This window comes from Notechis scutatus, chromosome 2 (assembly GCF_049901735.1).
Source record: "Notechis scutatus isolate UNSWTSFEM ecotype Mainland chromosome 2, rNotScu1.2, whole genome shotgun sequence".
Lineage (NCBI taxonomy): Eukaryota > Metazoa > Chordata > Lepidosauria > Squamata > Elapidae > Notechis > Notechis scutatus.
The window spans coordinates 19,678,272-19,698,765 of record NC_142010.1 but is presented as its reverse complement, the minus strand read 5'-3'; the positions used below and the strand labels follow the sequence as shown (position 1 = coordinate 19,698,765).

Genomic DNA, 20,494 nt, shown 5'->3' with positions numbered 1-20,494 from the left:
GACCCACAACATTCCCCAAAGTTCCTGTCGATGAAGGAAACAATCTTCTTGATCTTAGTCTTACACCAACTTACGATAAGCTTCTTGAAATTGTTCCTGGTCTTCTTGACAACTTGCTCTTCCTCAGGATAGAACTGCTGTAGCCTTCCTCTTGTTTGGGTGACAACCATGGAATAGTGAAGATAGTTGTGGATTCATATATTCCAATTTATATATTATGCTTTGGTTCCCTCTGTTGTTTCAAACTAATAAAGACAATTAGGACCATGCACTGTGAGATAAGCATAAGCTCAATGAGATTGTGGAGATAGGAAGATACCAGTTGAGAACTTGGGAAACTATGGTTCAAATCCTTGCTTAGCCATTAAGTATATTGGCTCATCCTGAGTCAGTTAAGTATTAATCAGCCCTTCAAGGCAGTCCAAACCAGGAAGCCAAAGGTATCAAAGCTAATAATAATTTTGGTATCGGTTGCAGTAACAGAATCTTGCAAGTCTGAATGTGCTTCTCCACTCCCTTCAATCAATCAGAATAGAGCTGGAATGGAATTTGGAGGTCTTCTAGTCCAGCCCCCTGCTCAAGTAGGCGATCCTATAAAATTTGAGACAAATGGCTTTCCAATCCCTTTCTTAAAATTTCCAGTGATGAAGCCCCTACAACTTCTGAAGGCAAAGCTGTTCCAATGGTTGATTGTCCTCACTGTTAGAAAATTAGTCCTTAATTCCAGGCTGCTTCTCTCTTTGATTAGTTTCCATCCATTGTTTCTTATCCTGCCCTGTGGTGCTTTGGAAAATAGGTTGGGCCCCTCTTCTTTGTGGCAGCCCCTCAAACACTGGAATACTAAGATTCCCTTGCCTTTGGGTTCAAGAGAACTAAGAAGAGTCAAATCTGATCCACTTTCTAATGCTACCTTTCTATTCTGAACTCAGATTTCTCTTATCCAACCATGGTCTGCAACACTTCCTCAAGGTTATTCTCACATCCTACTCCAAAAAAAATATTAGTTACATTTGCAAACTGAAATAATACAAATCAATCATCATCTCTATTCAACAGTCACAGCATCCAATACATGCTGCCACTCTGATGAAATTAAACCACCACTGATAGATGATAAAAAAAGCTATCGATGGCTGCAGCCACACTGTCAAAAGCCCTGCAATGCACATCAAAACAGGGTGAGCTATAAATATGCCATTACAGATGATATCTTGTTTTTTTATGATTCCCCTGAACATTAGTCTCTGCTAATGTTTTCATAACCTCCTGGGAAATTATCCATTGCTATGTGGAGATACATAAGGCTTGCCTTTAAAAATGATCCAGGAATTTTTATCTGAAACAATTAGCCAGATTGCTTCTCTATGTCATCGTTTGGAAGCAAATGATGGTAAAGCCACCAGCACTGATTATCTATCCCTTTTTAATGCCTTCTCAAAATACTTGTTTTAGCCTTGAAAACTGTAAAACGTTTGCAGCTGTAATATTAACATTATCTCTTCCCATATCTAGGTGTCCACAGCTATTCCTTATAGATTAGGCAAGAGCCTTTTTATGGCTAAAGAAAGAATAAATAATAATTAAACTTGTAGAGTATCTTCTGTATCCATATTTGCCTGGGTTCCATATTATAGACATAGGTTTTTTTCCATGAACATAAAGATTATTATTAAAAATGTGTGCTTTCTTTTCAAAGTGCTTTTACCTCTTTGCACTATTTAATTTTGTGGTCAAGGCTAGGGCTTATTCGGTCCTATTTTGCTTTTCAGCCATTCCAGATGGTTTTATTTTGGTGTTCTCAACTGTTTTTGCCATTGTGTACCATTTTATACTTGATGTTCTTGCTATACTGGGACATCCCAGAGAAATGAGAGGTTAATAGTGCAATTGTATTTGTGACTACTCATAATAAATTTTAAAAAAAAAAGGAATTTTGGGAATGCATTCCTTCCTACAGCAATTTGTAGAAAAGTTATATGTAAACTCTGGCCCATGCACTTCTTTTAATGACCAAAGTTGAGCAACACAGGTAGTCCTCAACTTTACAACCACAATGATCTCAATCATTGTGTGGTCATTAAGCGAGACATTCATGTGCCTGCTTTATTCCACAACTACAATCCCAGCATTCCCTGGTTGCAGTCATTAAATGATCTCTTAGGTGGTTAAGCAGAAGGAATGAAAAAGCTGCCTACAAGGTCAGCCCCCCTCCGTGCACAGAAGGGAACTAATCTAATCCATCAAGTTACAGCTCTGGAGCTGCATGTGGCTCTTTTATATCCCTCTGCTGAGGCTCCCTGTTGCCGGTTGACTCCACAATTGATAGGGCTTTCGGTTAGGACAGGTAGAGGAAAAAAGATGCCGTGCTAGGAGAAGACTCTATGGTGGGGGGAACCTGACTTCTGGTCGGCTCCAGAGTTGAATGGGGGGGGGGCTTCTTTGTGGTTCTTTGAATGCTTAAGGCTGCCGACCCCTTGGGCTACAGAAACAGAGCTCGGATCTTCAGAATCTGAGCTCCACTTCTCCACCCTGCTGGAGAAGTTTAGCTCCCTTCAATGCGTGGAAAGGAACTGCTCTAGTGAACTGCAAGAACAGACCTCAGATCAGAGGTAGAATTCAAATATTTTCACTACCGGTTCTGTGGGCGTGGCTTGGTAGTGTGGCTTGGTGGGCATGGCAGAGGAAGATTATTGAAAAAACCCCATTCCCTCCTCACTCCAGGGGGAAGATTACTGCAAAATCCTCTCTCCCCACCCCAATAACCTGCTTTCCAGCTCCGTTCTCCTGTGCAGGGCAACAAAATTTATACTAGAAAACTAGAAAACCTTGAATTACGCCGTCTTCAGTCTGATTTAAGCATGGTATATAAAATCATACATTGCAATGTCCTACCTGTCAATGAATACTTCAGCTTCAACCATAACAACACAAGAGCACACAATAGATACAAACTCAAGGTTAACCGCACCAAACTTGATTGCAGGAAATACGACTTCAGCAACAGAGTGGTCAATGTCTGGAATACTCTACCTGACTCTGTAGTTTCTTCCCAAACCCCAAAAACTTTAACCTTAGACTGTCTACTATTGACCTCACCCTTTCCTAAGAGGTCTGTGGGCGTGCATAAGCGCACCAACGTGCCTACCGTCCCTGTCCTATTGTTTCTCTTATTCTTCTTTATTTTTCTTATATGTACCCATTTCATGTATTCACAACTATGTATACACTTATACTTATTATCTTGTAAACAATTGGCAAATAAAATAAATAAATAAAATAAATAAAAGAAGACCCAGTTGATCAGCTGGGACTCCAGAGGCAGAGAAGAGATGGGAGTGGGGCCAGTCAGAGGTGGTATTCCAAACTACTCAAAATTTCCGCTACCGGTTCTCCAGAACTGGTCAGAACCTGCTGAATACCACCTCTGCCTCAGATCTTCAGCCTCTGCTCCATTTCTCTCACCTCCCCCCTGTGTTGTTCTCTGTTCTTGTGGCCTGACATCAGGGGTCTTCATGTAAATGTGCTGTGGCCCAGTAGCATATTCATTGCAAGTTAATTGGGTGTTCACACTGATGTGAAGAAACTTTCTTTCTTCCTCACATAGATGACCGTAGTCTTGGGATTTTTATGATCAGGGCAGAAAGGTGGAATTTTCTTGTCCAGCATGCCTCATTTTTATCTCTCTTCTCTTTGTCAAACTACCCAGAGGAGAGTAATAAGTACTCTATTAGTATTAGTCCTCGTTGTGTGCAATTAGTGCCCTGGAGTAGTATGCATTCTAAAAGGTTTCCTTTCCCTGGTGTGATACAAATGCGTTAAAGTGATGATAGATACTGAGCCTGAAGGGAGGAAAGACACTCCAGGTGTAGCAGGTGATTTCCAAAGATGACAGCTAAATGTTGAAGCCCTGGGATTTAAGATGCCCTTATAAGGTTGAGTCAAACTCAGCTCCTTATGATAACAAAATCAGGGCCTTGCAATTTTGGGGGGCTACAGATTGGAAGTGGTTTCCTGTTGCGGTGTTTTTTCAGTTTCCTAGTCTAGCTTTCAACTCTCAGATTTCCTGGTAGATTTCCATTGAAATACCAGCTTGATCCTTCTTAATTTTTTGAGAGCAGCCAAAATTGACTAGGTACTGCCAAGCCACCTGCCCGGAAGGCAGTTAAAAGATCCAGTATCTGATGGCTACACCAGCACTTTGTGTGTTCAAAAGAAAAACAAATCTTATTGTAATGGAGCGACCAAAAGCCAAGTTAATTTATGACTAAGAAAAGTTGGATTTGTACAACATGCAGATTATACATCAGAATGAAGTACTTTATGGTTCATCACACACACGGCAGTACCTTGGGTATTGTCTGTACAAGTTGTGTGAGCTGAGCAATCGCATTACAATTTTTTTTTCTGTGTTCATGACATATTTTATGCATATGCAGCAATGATTTTTCTTTTATTTATTAAACAAATGCATATACCGTAGCTGCCCAACTCACATATAGGTGATTCCTGGCAGCATATAATATTAAAAACCTGCAACTTTAAAAACTCCTAAATAGCCCCTGCCCTCCCACCCATCCACTCCCATGATAGCAGCGATGCAATCAAATCAACCACTTGATCAGCTCTATCTCCATTCATGATCCCCAGGCCCATTGACAAGACCCCATCTTCAGGGGCTTTCAGGGATGATGTTCCATAGAGAAAGGGCCACCACTGAGAAGAACCTTTTTTGTGGTTCCATCAGATGTACATCCCTAACAAATCAGACCTGCAATATGTTCATTCTTCCCATCCCAATGGGGTGGGTGGATGGAATTGGGGAGAGGTGGTCCTTCAAATAGCCTGGTTGATTATCTGCTAAGCCAGGTTTTGCGTTTAAGATGTACAAGCCCATAGTCAAGGTTCTGACTGACGAACCCAACCCAGCAAGCACCGGCGAGATGATCCAATCTCTTAATGCAAAACTTTATTGAGTACATCATTTCAGCACAGAATGAAAGCAAAACCAGCTCTGGCTCATTCCCACGCAATTGAATAGAATTAAAGAATAGAATCCTCCCTCCCTCCTATTAGTGGAGGTCACATTGCCCAATTCAGTGTCACAATATTGTTGTAAGAAGATGTCTTGAAAGTCTGACCAACACCTGCTGCAGTGACCTTGGTTCTCACAGGCGGACTGCTGGATGTTCAAAACTCACATTCCAATTTCTCCTTCCCTTCCCCCCATAGTTCATTGGCAGAGGCAGCAAAAGTGAAAGCAGCCTGCAAAGCTTGACACCCATGTTGCTTACTTTGGCCCAAGAAAAAGGAAAGGAAAATTCTGCTCACCGGTTCAAGAGACCAATCCTCAGAAAATCCCATGAAGCATTTGACAACAATTAATGTGATATCCAAAAGAACAGGGGCTTAGATGAGAACAAATCTCAAAGTGAACAATTCCCCATCTTCATAGGAGAGCTGAGGTGAAGAGGCTGCATCGGCCTTCCCCGGTTTTGGCATTCCAAAAGGTTGTATGAACTTCAGCTCCCAGAATTCTCAGCGATTTCCATGCTAGAGAGTTCTGGGCATTGGAGCACCTAAATAAGACAAGGCTAGATCAACCAGAAGGAGCAAAGAAACAAAACGAAGGGAGGGGCTGAATGACAGAGAAAGCCAAAGCTTTCTAAATTATATGCTTCTGTACAAACCTCTGCAAGAACAACTCTCTGAAGAACAAAATACAACTGGCAAAAGAAGAAAAACTAAAAGGAAGCAGGTAGTGCAGGGGTTTGCAACCTGCAGCTCTGGAGCCACATGTGGCTCTTTTGGCCCTCTGCTGCGGCTCCCTATCAGCTGATCCCACCACTGGCTGCCCCCCTCCCCGTGACTCCTCACCTGGCTTGAGAAGGTAAGGGTGATGGCAGGGGAATGGAAACTCGCTCCATATTCCAGAGCAGCAGGTGACTGGGTGGGAGTGAGTGACATTGAGTTGGCATGCCCACCCAGTCACACCGGTTGTTAAATTATTGGCTCCCAGTGTTTTCTTTTCGGTGGGAAATGGGTCCAAATGGCTCTTTGAGTGTTTAAGGTTTCCCTGAGGTAGTGGGACGGGAATTCCTTTTTGTTCCTTACTTTTTACGTAATTGCTATGTTTACCTGACATTAAGTCTAGATTCTCTCTCCTGCCCCTAGTAATTTATCATTCAGCAGAGAAAGTTGCTAATAAAGGAGAATATTTGTAGTTCCGAGTTGACAGGAGGGGTCCTCTGGGCTGGGTTGTTATCTTGCAGATATTTCATTACCCAAAGTAGGTAACAACATCAGTCTAGCTCTCAGAGAGTAACAAGGGTCCCACATGAGAAAGTTGCCTTAGTTTCACTAAAAGAAATAGAATCTTCTTTCAGACGTGGCTACTCTTAAATTCTGTGTCCTGCACCTTTTGGATAATTACAGGTCTCTTTAATCTCCTTTTTCTCTTGCTCTAGGTCAGTCTTCCCTGGGTGGATCTCCTTCTGTTCTGTGGGCTTTTACTTCCCAAACTTCTCAGTAAATGGATGTTCACTGGAAAGCAAATCCACCCAACTGGAGGACATCCAGATCAGAGGAGGCTTGTACGATGGATTGGGCCCAGGGCTGGCAAGATAAACCTGCTGTTAATGTAACTTGATTTTCCAGTTAGAAGCTTCTTCCTGTTATATCTCTTTCTTCCTTTTTCATTGAGAAGGCAAGTTTGTGCTTGGCAGGTACACAAAATTTCAAATCTATATTCCTGCTCAGGTTGAAAAGGTGAGTGGCTGTGACCCACCCAGGAAAATGAAGGAATAGGAGGAGGAAGTGTAGAAGAATTTGGGGCATACTCAGATTTTCTTTTCTTTGTTTTAATATAATTGTTATTGAAGAATTTTTTTACGAAGTGAAAAGTTACAGAAAAACAAAAAAGAATATGGAAAATGTTTAAAATATATTTTTAAAGAGAGAGAGAGAGAGAGAGAGAGAGAGAGAGAGAAAGAAAGAAAGAAAGAAAGAAAGAAAGAAAGAAAGAAAGAAAGAAAGAAAGAAAGAAAGAAAGAAAGAAAGAAAGAAAGAAAGAAAGAAAAAGAAAGAAAGAAAAGAAAGAAAACAAGTAAGAGAATATGAGAGAGAGAGAAAGAGAAAAGAAAAGAGAGAGAGAAAACAGAGAGAGAAAAAGAAAGAAAGGAAGGAAGAAAGAAGAGAGGGAGGGTGGGAGGGGAGGGAAGAAGGAAAGGAAAGGAAAATTCCAATCTTGTAGCACTTACAAATTTAGTTAATACTGTTTCTACTTTCCCAAACTACAAAACATAGTTCCCTTCTTCTCATATGCAACTCCAGAAGTCACCAGTTCAATTTCATTGTACACATGTTGTGCATTGACAATAAACGTTTGATTGATTCATTCATTTTTGTCCAATTACAATAAAATGTCCACAAAAGCTTTCCAGTCTTTTACAAAAATAGTTACTGCTCCTTCCCTAATCAGACAAGTTAATTTAGCCATTTCTGTAACTTCTGCCATCCTCACAATTTTCTGTGAGTCAGTAATGACACAGGGGACTAAAGGCATTATTCCCTCCCCTTCAGCCTCTCTCCTAGGCCATACACCCCCAGAAAACAAGCTCCGTCTTCTGTGTTTTTCAGAGGGAGCCAAACATGCCTCACTTCCACTCAACCATTGCCTACTGTGGTCACATCACAGCTCAGAACAGACCATTCCATGCAGAGAAATCCCTTTCTAGATGGGAGATGACGCAATGTGTTCTTGACATTAAAAAAAAAAAAGGAAAAAATTGGCATCCATCATGGAGGGGCCACACCTGAGGAGAGGCAAGTGGTTGAAAGTATGTGGGCCGAGCCCTCATGAGCAGGCATCGAAGAACCCAGGCACTGCTGCCTTAGTTGGAGAGGATTTGTAACTGAGTGGATACGGCAACACCTTTAGAGCTGCAAAATGAAATTTCTTTGGATTTTGGAGTCAGGCATCCATTGCTTAATCTTCCTGCTGCTTTCAGTCTTCTTACTAGCAGGTAAGGCCATTTGACTTTGAGCCTCTTTGTAGTGAGCAGCAGTGAGTTTTATCTGGGGGAAAAAAAAATCAAGGGGAGAGGACACCCAAAGCGGTTTGCCCTGCTTTAACTTTTTTTCTGTAATAAACTCAAAATTTAGGGGTACCATGTCTTGGCTGCTAAGAGCTGAATGGCCTTCAGGTGACCATTAAAGCTGGGGGAGTTTTCTGCATGTCTTTGCTGCCCTCTACGGTCATATGGGATTTTGCAGAACAGAAATGGTATGCCTATCAAGTATCTTTAAAAAAAATCCAAATATTCCTGATGAGAGGAAGTAAGGAGGAATAGCAGCTTGCAAAAACATCTCAAATACATAGTCTCTGCTCTTTATATTTCCTAGACTCTATGTATTCCTATATACTCTCTCCCCCCAACTGATGTCAACCTTGGAATAATTAAGTAGAGATAAAGATTCCTTCCACTCATCAGAAAAGACTTACATGAATTACTATTATGGCTGGAGCACGGTCAGCCAGATGTTTAGACCAGATTGGATATTTCTGTACAGCTATTGGATCATTTCCAATAACCTGGGACATGTTGTTTATAATAATATAACATATAAATATCACTGTAGGATGTGAGCTGTTTGAAGTAAATCTGTATTTTGCTATTATTATTATTATTATTGTTGTGGTGGTGATGATGGTTAATCTTTGGTGAGATTCACAGCCTTTGGGGCTGGTTGGTAGCTCAACAGCTTGAGTCCTAACCAAGGAACCAGGAACTGTTCAGGTAGCGTCCGAAGACACAAGCTGTTCCAAGTAGGGTGGGTTTTTTGTAGAATCAGGGTATTCAAGTCTGATAAATTCAGAATTTTCAAATAGCGAGATAGCCCTTTAGACCCGGTATTATTATTATTATTATTATTATTATTATTATTATTATTATTATTATTATTATTATTATTATTATTATTGTTGTTGTTGTTTATTATTATTATTATTATTATTATTATTATTATTATTATTATTATTATTATTATTATTATTATTGGTTGCACAATCAGCTAAATGTTTAGACTGGGTTTGGCATTTTTATCCACCTATCGAGTCCTTCCCAGGGACCTGGGAGAAGCAGTTGTTGTCTGATGGTGTTAAAGGTGAGTCGCAGGATGTAAGTTGTTCCAAGTCAAGCTGCCTTTTGCAATTGATTGGTGGTGATTTAATCAATGCCAATGGTGTTCACGTGGTGCTCCAGATATTTTGGGGTTGGACCCTAGACACCTGTTACAGTTGGTATTATCTTTGCTTTCTTTTGCCACAGTCATTCTATTTTTTATTTTTTTTTGCTGGTGTTTGTATTTTGTGTTTTTCTTTTATTTTGTGCCCTTGAGTCATTTTTGACTCCTGACAATTGCTTGGACTAGTCCCTGTAGTTTGCTTGGCAAGATTTTCAGAAGTGCCTCCTTCCTAGAGCTGAGAAATTGATTGGCCTAAGGTTACCCAGCTGGAATGGAGCCTCAGACCTGACTAGAATTCATGCTCTCATGGTTTCTAGCCTGATGCCTTAACCCCCACACCAAACTGGTTAATAACAGAACAGAATAACAGAGTTGGAAGGGACTTTGGAGGTCGTCTAGTCCAACCCTCTGCTCAAGCAGGAGACCCTATACCATTTCAGACAAATGGTTATCCAATCTCTTCTTTAAAATCTCCAGTGATTCAACACCCAGAACTTCTTAATGCAAGCCATTCCACTAATTCACTTTTGCCTTATTGGGCTTGTTTATATAACAGAATGATTTATCTGTGGCTTACAATACATGCCACACTAAGACTGATTTACAGTTCTGGAGACTGTACAGTTCTGGAAGTAAATCCAAGTGAGTTCAGCAGTACTCATTTCCAAATAAACCAGCCCAGGACTAAGATAAAGCATAATTTATGCTGATCCATATTTAACTACTTCACAGTTCAGATAAGAATACTTAGAATTTATTTTAAAATTTGAGCACATTTCATTTACACATTTTTCAGTTGGCTTACCCTAAACGTTTTCTTCTGATAGAAAAACCTGTGAGACAACTCAGGGATTGGCTCAAAGTCACCTGATAAAGTATGTGTGTTTATCTGGACTTAAGTCTCATTTTACCGAATGGAATGTGCTCCCAAGCTACTCCCTATAGGATTCCAGCTTTTAGAGGTGACCCTGCCAAAAAAAAAATCAAAATAGAAACTAAACAGCCCAAAAAGAGGGAGAAAGTTATCAGAAAAGAATATAAAATGGACTTGACTAGATACACCTGCATAATAATTAAAAAAAAGGCTGTAACCAGAAGACTCATTGGCTTATGCTTCTCAGCTGTCCAGAGGATGATTTGCTCAGACAAATCCAAGGCTTTCTATTCTTCTATCCCCTCTCTCATCTCAGTTCAAATCCTAAACCAGCCCAGTCTCTCTATGCACCATAAAAGGAACAGAGAACGGAGAATAACAGGATTGGAAGGAACTTCAGATGTCTTTTCTTGTCCAATCCTCTGCTTGAGCAGGAGATCCTATACCAGGGGTGTCAAACTCAAGGCCCGTGGGCTAATCCGGCCCGTGGAGTGCTCAGATCTGTCCTGTGGGGCCACCCTGGAAGCAGCAAAGGACCTGCCCACGGTGCCTCCGCCAGTGAAAATGGAGCTCAGGAGGGCCGTGCGTGGCCCCACCAAGCTCCATTTTTGCTGGCAGAGGGCTAGCAAAGCAAACTCAAAACAAAACCAAAAAAAGGAGAAATATTTCCCCTTTTGCTTTTCAGCATGTAAGCAGGGATAGGAAAGGAGAAAGAGAAAGAGGAAAGACAAGGCAAAAGGAGGGAAGATGGGAAGAGAGCAAGGAAGAAAAAAAAAGGAAAGAGTGGGAGGAAGAGGGAAGGAAAAAGAAGAGAAGAGAAGCAAGGAAGGAAGGAAGGGAGGGAGGGAGGGAGGAAGGAAGGAAGGAAGGAAGGAAGGAAGGGAAGGAAGGAAGGAAGGAAGGAAGGAAGGAAGGAAGGAAGGAAGGAAGGAAGGAAGGAAGGAGATTATAATGAGAGTGAGGAAGGGTCTGAGGGAAGTCCAGCCTCAGTGCTTGGCCACCACAGGCGCCCCCGACACAAGTGGTGTTGAGCTGGCCACGCCCACCCTGGCCACGCCCACCCCAGGCCCCCAAGGTCAAACACAACCCTGATGTGCAGCCCTCAATGAAATCCAGTTTGGCACCTCTATCCTATACCATTCCAGACAAATGGCTGTCCAAAAAAGATGTGGAGCTGTAATGCATAATAGTTTAGGCTTTTTAAACAAAACGTTTAAGTCTGAAAAATACCCAGACTTCTTCTGTCCTTCAGAAGGTTAAGTTAGATAACATTTTATTTATTTATTCATTTATTTGAATTGTCAGTCGCTTACAAGATAATAGGTATAAGTATAAACATGAGTAAGAATACAGGAAATAGGTACAAATAAATGGGGACAATAGGACAGGGACGGGAGGCACGATGGTGCACTTATGCACGCCCCTTACAGACCTCTTAGGAATGGGGTGAGGTCAATAATGTTTAGTTTGAGATTAAAGGAGTTGTCAGAGAAAGAGGACAATTCTGTGTAGAGACATAAATATATGATAATTTTCATTTCTTAAAAGGGTCTTAAATGGAGCTAAACTCTGTATGCACATACAGGGATGAAAAGATTTAGTATCTGAAGTAAATTGTTGGACATCAAGCAGGGGAATGATCCCAATAGAGATCAGTGTAGAATGAGAAGCTCTTAAGCCATTTTTCCATGCTCGGAAGGAGGGTCCTCTACTGCTTCTCCAGAGTGTCCCAATATTGCCTGCTTTTCAACTGAACCGAAAGGATTCAATCTATCTACCCTGTAAGACTTGGTCAATCCTCAATAGGATTAGGACTCAACATGGCAGGTATGCTGGTCTCCTCCATAAATGGGGCAAGGTCTCCTCTTCAGAATGCATCTGGGGTGCCCCAAAGCAAACAGTGTGAGCAGTGTGACCAATTTTTTTTTTTACTATTGGTTCTGTGGGCATGGCTTGGTGGGTATGCTGTGGCTTGCTGGGCGTGGCTTGCTGGGCATGGCAGGGGAAGGATACTGTAAAATCTCCATTTCCACGCCACTCCAGAGGAAGGATATACTGTAAAATCCGCATTCCTTCCCCACCTCACCCCACTAACCTGCTTTCCAGCTCTGTTCTCCTGTGCAGGGCAACAAAAGAAGATCCAGCCAATCAGCTGGGACTCCAATCGGCTGGGACTCGGGAGGCAGTAAATAGATGAGGGCAGGGCCAGTCATAGTTGGTATTTACCGATTCTCCGAACTACTCAAAATTTCTGCTACCAGTTCTCCAGAACCTGTCAGAATTGGCTGAATATCACCTCTGAGTGTTACATATTGTGAAACAGTGCCCTGGCTGAGTGCATGTTAAGAAAACCCCAGAGACTTTCTATATACCAGGGTCCCCAACCACCACCCCCGGTCCGTGGCCCAATGCCGGGCCACAGCCCATATGAAACTGGGCTGCAGAAGTGATGGGCGAGCACATACATGTTGTGTGTGAAGCCGCATTTGTGAAAGCAGCATGCCTGCATGCACAAAAACATCCCCTCTCCCTCTTCCCATCCACCTCCATCACCACCTCCATCGGTCCACCGAGTTGTAAAGTGTGGAACCGCTGCTGCATACAACTCCATCATGTATTGACTATATAAATAGTCTACCTTGGGATCTGTAAACAGAGGAAATAGTTGCATATTTGCTCAGTGAGAATGAAATCGTCAGGTGCTTTTTAACATTTTTGTCATATGCTAAATATATAAATAAGCCATGCTTGGAAAGATATGATTAGCCCCATGAACCGCGGTGGCGCAGTGGTTAGAATGCAGTACTGCAGGCTACTTCTGCTGACTGCTGGTTGCCTGCAATTTGGCAGTTCGAATCTCACCAGGTTGACTCAGCCTTCCGTCCTTCCGAGGTGGGTAAAATGAGGGCCCAGATTGTTGGGGTCAATAGGCTGGCTCTGCAAACCGCTTAGAGAGGGATGTAAAGCACTGTAAAGCAGTATATAAGTCTAAGTGCTGTTGCTATTGATATTTGGTTGCTCTTGGTACTAAGGATACCTTTTCTCTTCTCATTACCAGCTAGAGGTACTAATACATCTGCCGCTACAGTGCTGCCCTTCAGGGGGAGCACCTTAATGGTCCCAAGGAACCTCTCTATGCCAACAGTCAGCATCACAAGCATCTCCAATGGAACAAGAGAAGAATCAGCAACAGTGACCATCAAGATTGCTGTTCCTGGAACATCCAACATCACCAGTACAACCCCTGGAAACCACAGCAGAATAACTGCTGCTCCATCAAGTAGGTTACTGATAGCTGTGTGAGGTTGGTCCAAACCCTCCTATGTTTCTGCAAGGGCCTAAAGATGTGGCTGTGCTAGTCAGCTTGGTGTCCTAATGAGGGAACAGTGCAATGGAGGTGGTCAATTGAATAATAACAGATCTCCCCAAACACACACACACACTGCCCTTGCCCTCCCCATGAGTCTTCGGTTCAAATGTATAAACAATCAGGTGTAATCAGTTAAGAGCATTTGTTGGATTCAAACACAAAGAAGAACTTGTTGTTGCTACCTCTAATACAAGTCACTAATGGTCAAAGCTAAAATGGCACTAGATAAGGATCAACAGTGTTCAGGAGGTGGGGAAGGCTGGATTTAGGTCTTTTGTGACAACACAATGACTGGTGACACATTTAACCCCGTCTGCTAGCTCAGCCTCTTCTTTTCCTACACAAACCCAACTAGCTGGTTAGTTTATTGAAATGTTTCTCAACCTTGCAGCGTCTCACAGTCACATGACTGTGTTTTATGAAGGCTTTGCCAAAACCTGACTTCTACTCCTGGGTTTTTGTTTTTTGTTTTTGGCAAAACCATGTGCCTTCTTTTATTTAATGCCTGCCAAAAAAAGGTTGTAAAATTGGGTCACATGACTGATCTGTTTTACAATCATCACAAGTTATAACGGGCAGGTGCCATTACAGTCGTAACTTGAGGAGAAGCTGTCTGTACAAAAGCAGGTACAAAAATATCGTTGCAGAAAAGGTAGGCATTGGGCAAAATTTTACACAGGTCTTGTTTTGTTCTTACAGCTTCATTGCTGACAACCAACAGCACTCATTCATTAGGCTCAGGTGGTCCCAGTACAGCTGCAGTCAGTACAACGGGAGCCAACATCACCATGCTGGGTATGATAGAACTAAATAAAATAAAATAAAATTACATTCTACTCTTCCTCAACCCAGTTCAATGAAATCTTCGTGTTCATTTTCTGCTAATAGGGACAACAACACAAGATCCAGGAAGGCGACCACTGACATTCTGGGCCATCATTCTCATCTGCTTAACCGTGTCTGGATTCTTCATTGGAGGATATGTTGGGTGCTGTTTCCTCTGGAAAGTAAGTCGGGAGAGCCAACGTTCCTCAGATCAATGGGAGGTTCTTCATGGATTGATACAGAGCCAGTGTTCAAATTTATGAGACATAAACCAGAGTGTAGCCTGATAGTAATACAAGTTGTCCTTGGCTGATGATGGTAATTGGGGCCAGAAACAATCAACACGAAATGTCACAGTCATACAGCACGACCTGACTGTGCTGACTTACCACAATTCCAGCTGTTTCCATTGCAATTGTTAGGCGAATTCTGCCAGTCATTAGGTACAACATCACATGATCACCACCCATGACTTCCTGATGTCTTCCCCATTGATTTTGCTTGTAGGAAGCTTAGCAGGGAAGCTCTCACATAATGATCACATAACTGTGGGATGTGTCGAACACCATGACTTCTGAGGGAGATGGGTGGTCCAAAGATGTGATGATAGATAGATAGATAGATAGATAGATAGATAGATGATAGATAGATAGATAGATAGATAGATAGATAGATAGATAGATAGATAGATAGATAATATATGGATGGATGGATGGATGGGAGACAGACAGACAAAATTTGATTGTAAGCTGGTTTCAGTCACCCAAACCACAGTCATGGTTGCCTGTCATAACACCCCTGCAATCACGAGAACCAACACTACCATATCTTTGACCAGTCCCTGAATGAGTGGTCATTGACACAGTGGTTCAGTGGCTAAGATGCTGAGCTTGTCAATCAGAAAGGTCAGCAGTTCGGCGGTTCGAATCCCTAGCACCGCACAATGGAGTGAGCTCCTGTTACTTGTCCCACCTTCTGCCAACCTAGCCGTTCGAAAGCATGTCAAAAAATACAAGTAGAAAAATACGGACCACTTTGGTGGGAAGGTAACAGTGTTCCATGCACCTTCAGCATTTATTCATGCCGGCCACATGACCACAGAGATGACAGCGCTGGCTCTTCAGCTTTGTAGAGCCGGAAACAAGTAGCACATATGCGCGAACGGAACCTTTACCTTTACCTTTAATCAAGGACTATCTATCTCTCCCTTTTGTATGTATGACTTCTAATATTACAGGTTAGTAAACCTGACCAGATAATATTGTTTATTTATTTATGCACTAGACCTCTTGACCTGCTTTCTCTGGAGCAGATGACAAAAAGCAACGTGGTGTAAACAAGCCATGAAACTATTAAGTGAAGCAGGCAGCACACTAGGGAAAGCGCAAGATTAGGAGCGAGCAATTCCTATTATTTCAATTTCCCACTTCTCCAGAAGTAATTATTAGTTCTGTTAGCAGAGCTAATAGCCATTCTGAATTTCCACGCATCAGATTGCATATAAAAATGAATAATAGTCATTATTTTTATTATTTAGCAGGAATTACAAAGTCAGGCCTTCTCATGCTTTTAGGCTTTGGAGCTCCCAGCCACTAGAAGTCAGGCTAATCTTTGTGTTTCCACTGGCAGACAAATAGATACAGCAGGGTGGTCCGCTCAATGGATTTAAATGGAGTGGTTTTGTTTTTATCAATATTTCACCTTGTACTATACAAATCTAGACCTTATAATAAAATGGTGACATATTATTTAATTGTGGGACTACCACATGTTGCTAAACTACAACTCACTCCCAGCATTCTTCACTTACAAGGAAGTTGAGTTCTGCAACATTTGGAGATTCAACCCTCTCTGGGGCACTTCTGCTTTCATAGGAAATAACTGCCTTAATTGGGTTTATTCTTTGACTTGCAAGTTAGGATTTCCCGTTACATTCTGGATTTGAAATTCAACTGTTTCCCTTGCTATCATTTTGCTTTGTTCCAGAAGAATATTTTCTAGGTCAAGGCTTAGTCTTTCGCTGGAATCTTGTTCCCTGTTTTGAACACGGAGACAAAAATATTGAAAAATGAAGGAAATTCTTCTCGCTGATGGGAGCTGAACCCTGATTTGTGATTCATCAAGTTTGTTGAACGGTGACAAGGACAATTGTTGGATCTTCAACCCAAATGTTTTCATGATCAAATGTTAACCCCTGGAATGAAAAAGATTCTTAACTCTGTATTTCTTTCACATACCAAAACTTGATATAATACCCAGAGTATGAAATAATATAGAATAGTAGCATTATCACAGAAGCATCGTTTATCTATATTGGAGAGGGCAAGGGGGGTAGCACTTCCACCACCACAACTAAAATAAGTTGGTCCCTTTGTACCAAAAATGGAATTTACCTTTTTTTTGGCATTGTAATTACAGGTAGTCCTCGACTTACGATCACAATTGAGTCCAAGATTTGTTGTTAAGTGAGACATGTGAGTTTTGCCCCATTTTATGCCCTTTCTTGCCACCGTTGTTAAGTGAATCACTACAGTTGGCAAGTTAGTAACACGGCTGTTAAGTGAATCTGGCTTCCCCATTGACTTTGCTTGTCAGAAGATTCCAAAAGACGATCATATGACCCCAGGACACAACAACAGTCATAAATATGATCCAGTTTCCAAGCATCCAAATTTTGATCACATGATCATAGGGATTCTGCAAAGGTCGTAACTTTGAAAAACAATCATAACAGTGGTGGGATTCAAAACTTTTTGCTACCGGTTCTGTGGGTGTGGCTTGGTGGGCGTGGCAGGGAAAGGATACTGCAAAATCCCCATTCCCTCCCCACACCACTAACCTGCTTTCCAGCTCTGTTCTCCTGTGCAGGGCAACCAAAGAAGACTCAGCCAATCAGCTGGGACTTGGGAGGCAGAGAATAGATGGGGGCGGGGCCAATCAGAGGTGGGATATGTTGGTTCTCCAGACTACTCAAAATTTCTGCTACTGGTTCTCCAGAACTGGTCAGAACCTGCTGAATGCCACCTCTGGATTATAAGTCATGTTTTTCAGTACTATTGTAACTTGGAATGGTCTCTAAACAAATTGTGTAAGTGGAGGACTACCTGTGTTCATGAAAAAAAAAAAGAAACCTAAACAGAGATCTTTTATTTTTCTTGGCTGAAGCAGAAGGAGAGAATAGCAGAGGTGTTCAACCTGTGACCATAATTCATCCCTTAGTTAGCAAGATTATTGCAATTCTCTGTACCTAAGATATTTTAAAAGCTATAAGCCGTGTACAGAATAGCCAACCATTTGCTGACTAAGGAAAGCTAGTATAGCTACTGGGAGAGCCAGTTTGGTGTACTGTAGTGGCTAAGGGATCAAACTAGAACTCAGGGACCATGAGTTCTAATCCCACCTGAGGCACAAAGCCAGCTGGGTGACCTTGAGCCCATCACTCTCTTTCAGCCTTAGGAAGGAAGCAATGGCCACTTGTAGGGACTTGTTCAGAAAGTTGCCAGAAGTCACTACTGACTCAAAGGCACTCCAAAAAATCATCACCCAATGAGGCAGCAAGCAAATATGATAAAGAATACATAAGTAATACATGGGAGGGCAAGAAAGTCAAGACAGCAGCTCCGGACATACAGTTGAAGACCGGCCTCCTTCTGTTGGCCACATCTATGATGCACGTAAATCAAAAGTGTTGTGTCAAAAAAAGGTTAAAATGGCAATTGTAACCTCATAATTGACTGCTATTAGACCTGCAAATAAAAATAAAATGACTTTGGCAAAAGAAAGCAAAGATAGTACCATTAGTAATTAGCATTAACTAAATCACAATCAATTGCAAAAACAAAAACAAAAAAAACCAACCACCTTTACTAGTGTAAAAAATTAGCACCCACCTCTCTCCTAAAAGAATGAAATGTTTTGGGAAATATTAAAAAAAGCAGAATATTATATTTCCCTAAAGGAGAAACATGCTCTTGGAAAGCAGCCCCCACCTTCTTAATAGCCCCAGCAGGACTGGACCAGTCTATCTACAAAATAAAAGACCTTCAACTCCTAGTATGTCCATAAGTCCTCAGGACCTAATAGGATTAGCCCTCTACCATCTAGCAGCAGAGCTCACCATATGGTACAACAAGCCCCTTCATTGCATCACCCAGCAAGCTTCAACCAAGCCTGGGACTCAGACAGCCTACAAAGTTAGCAGTGACCCTTACAACAACCAACAGAATACATTTTTTTTTTTGCCCAGGAACAGGAAGCTCAAGGGCAAAGGCCCAAGAGAGGGTATAAATAACCCTCACTCTCCACTCCATGTGGTCAGCTGAGCCCAGGACCTCAAACCCATCTGGTCCTGTTCATCAATAAACCATCTTTCCAATCAGCCTCCATGTTTCCAGTGCCTTTCTCCCCACTTGGAACTGAACCAGATAGATATTTCTTCCAACACTAGGAACAGTTAACATCCTGCAGTGATAACTTCAGCAACATCAATCATCAATAGCAGCCTCTTGCAGGTCCTTGGGAAGGACTCAAAAGGTAGATAAAAATGCCAAATCCGGCCTAAAAACCTGTCTGACTTAATGGCTAGCTGCCACTAAGAGAAGATCAGATTGCAGTAGTTAGAACAGTCAATGCAACAGGTTACATCCAGGCTTCCTAATATGTAGAAATCAATATGAATTAAGTTAGAAGTCTTTGGAGCTACTTGTGTGCCATTGCACTAAATTTAAAAAAAAAAAAAAAAAAAGCCCGTAAGTCAGTTTCAATTTAATCTTGTAAGACTCCTTAGATATATTTAAGAATTTTTGCTATATACTTTTAATCTCTCCAGAGGATATATCTTTTTAATATTTTAAATGTGTAATAATTATTTTCTTTAGGCCACTCTAAAGGGCAGAAATGTCCCTTTTTTGGTCCCAATTCTCTGACAAATTTTAGATTTTTCAGAATTGGAAATTTACGGACTGTATTTGTTCTGGGAGAAAGATTTGCCATTCAGGCCCTCAAGGTTAGCTGCCCATGGATTTAAGAGCTTCAGGCATTGTTACCAATGCACAATTTTGAAGGTGATAGGAGAAAAGGATCAAACACCTACCGGGTGCGTCATCATATTAATTATATTTTATTTTAATGAAATGTAAATATAAATAACATGCTTTTGAAGAATACCGGTTAAAGGATAAACCTGGCCCTTGGGCCAGAAAACATGACACCCAGAGAGAGTAAGGCACCTCCTGCCTACCTTTTTAAAAAGTACAGGTGTGTTTCTCCATCCTAGCCTTAAGCTTTCTTCCTTCTGATCCAGCAAAATTTTGCAAGATTCTCCCCACTCAGTAACTGCATCATAATCACCTTGAGATTTGGCACCTTGGTAAGGCATCAAGCAATTCAAATGATCGAAAGTATGAAACATGATTGCTTCCAGATGAAAAGTTTGGAGGCCACCCGCCATGGAAGAATGGTTGATGAAACGGACCGATTTTGCTGATTTATAAATTTCTTTGCTTAGGCAAAAGGTAAACATGTTTATCTACATTTATTTGATGCCTGGAAACCCTTATGGACTTTTTTGAATAAAAAAATGAACTTCTGGTTTACGGCTTTGATGATCTGCCTGGTTATATTGTATGCTGGACATACATGGTTCTCTTTTTAAAAATTTGGTTTTATGTATTTTGGATTCCCCCTTATTCTTAATTGGAAGCTGCTCAGAGCTGTTTGGGCAGCCTCCAAATTTAATAAAATAAAAACTAAAACAAAGTCTGATACATAAGCCTCCCTCTACAATGTTATGTTTCTTGATAATACATTCTACAGTTCAAGTTTTGGCTCCCATCTACAAGTTCAAGAGTTTATATTCTAAAACTCAGCAATTCCTCCCCACTCCAAATCCACTTAGATTCAAGACTATGAATACGATTTTTCTTTCAATTTGATCTAAAATATATTCTCTTCCTCATTCCAAATTCCTGCCTGAAATGCTTTTACCCACTCCTTCAACATAAGCACATCCTTTTAATGTGCAAACCCATCTCTAACAATATTCGGAATGAAAACTCAAATGCACATTTGCAACATGGCATTAGACTAGATCACGTGAAATCTTACGTCAAAGTCACTTGGGGTCAGTCTGCTTTTCCAATAAGTCTTTATCAGAGAATTTCAGCTTCAAGCCCTTTTTCTTC

The 20,494-nt window shown here is 41.3% G+C and overlaps 1 protein-coding gene across 2 annotated transcripts; it reads left to right on the top strand.

Annotated features, from left to right (window-relative positions):
• The first annotated feature begins 7,724 nt into the window (after nucleotides 1–7,724).
• LOC148131877 (uncharacterized) lies at nucleotides 7,725–18,145 on the top strand. Of its 2 annotated transcripts, none has more exons than XM_087954068.1 (5): nucleotides 7,725–8,021; nucleotides 13,176–13,397; nucleotides 14,187–14,282; nucleotides 14,376–14,494; nucleotides 16,299–18,145. In XM_087954068.1, the coding sequence occupies exons 1-5, from the start codon at nucleotides 7,946–7,948 to the stop codon at nucleotides 16,311–16,313; spliced, it is 528 nt and encodes a 175-aa protein (XP_087810194.1). In that variant the 5' UTR covers nucleotides 7,725–7,945; the 3' UTR covers nucleotides 16,314–18,145. The 2 variants fall into 2 exon arrangements, with proteins under 2 accessions (XP_087810194.1, XP_087810195.1); XM_087954069.1 differs by having other exon boundaries at nucleotides 7,837–8,021; nucleotides 16,302–16,449.
• Nucleotides 18,146–20,494: the final 2,349 nt, after the last annotated feature.

What these genes read in the sequence shown, in the direction of transcription:
- LOC148131877 (XM_087954068.1), top strand. Translation starts at nt 7,946, where the DNA reads ATGAAATTTCTTTGGATTTTGGAGTCAGGCATCCATTGCTTAATCTTC. An exon ending in TTCAGTCTTCTTACTAGCAG is followed by an intron (nt 8,022 to 13,175) that starts GTAAGGCCATTT and finishes TCTCATTACCAG; the next exon opens with CTAGAGGTACTAATACATCT. An exon ending in AGCCAACATCACCATGCTGG is followed by an intron (nt 14,283 to 14,375) that starts GTATGATAGAAC and finishes TTCTGCTAATAG; the next exon opens with GGACAACAACACAAGATCCA.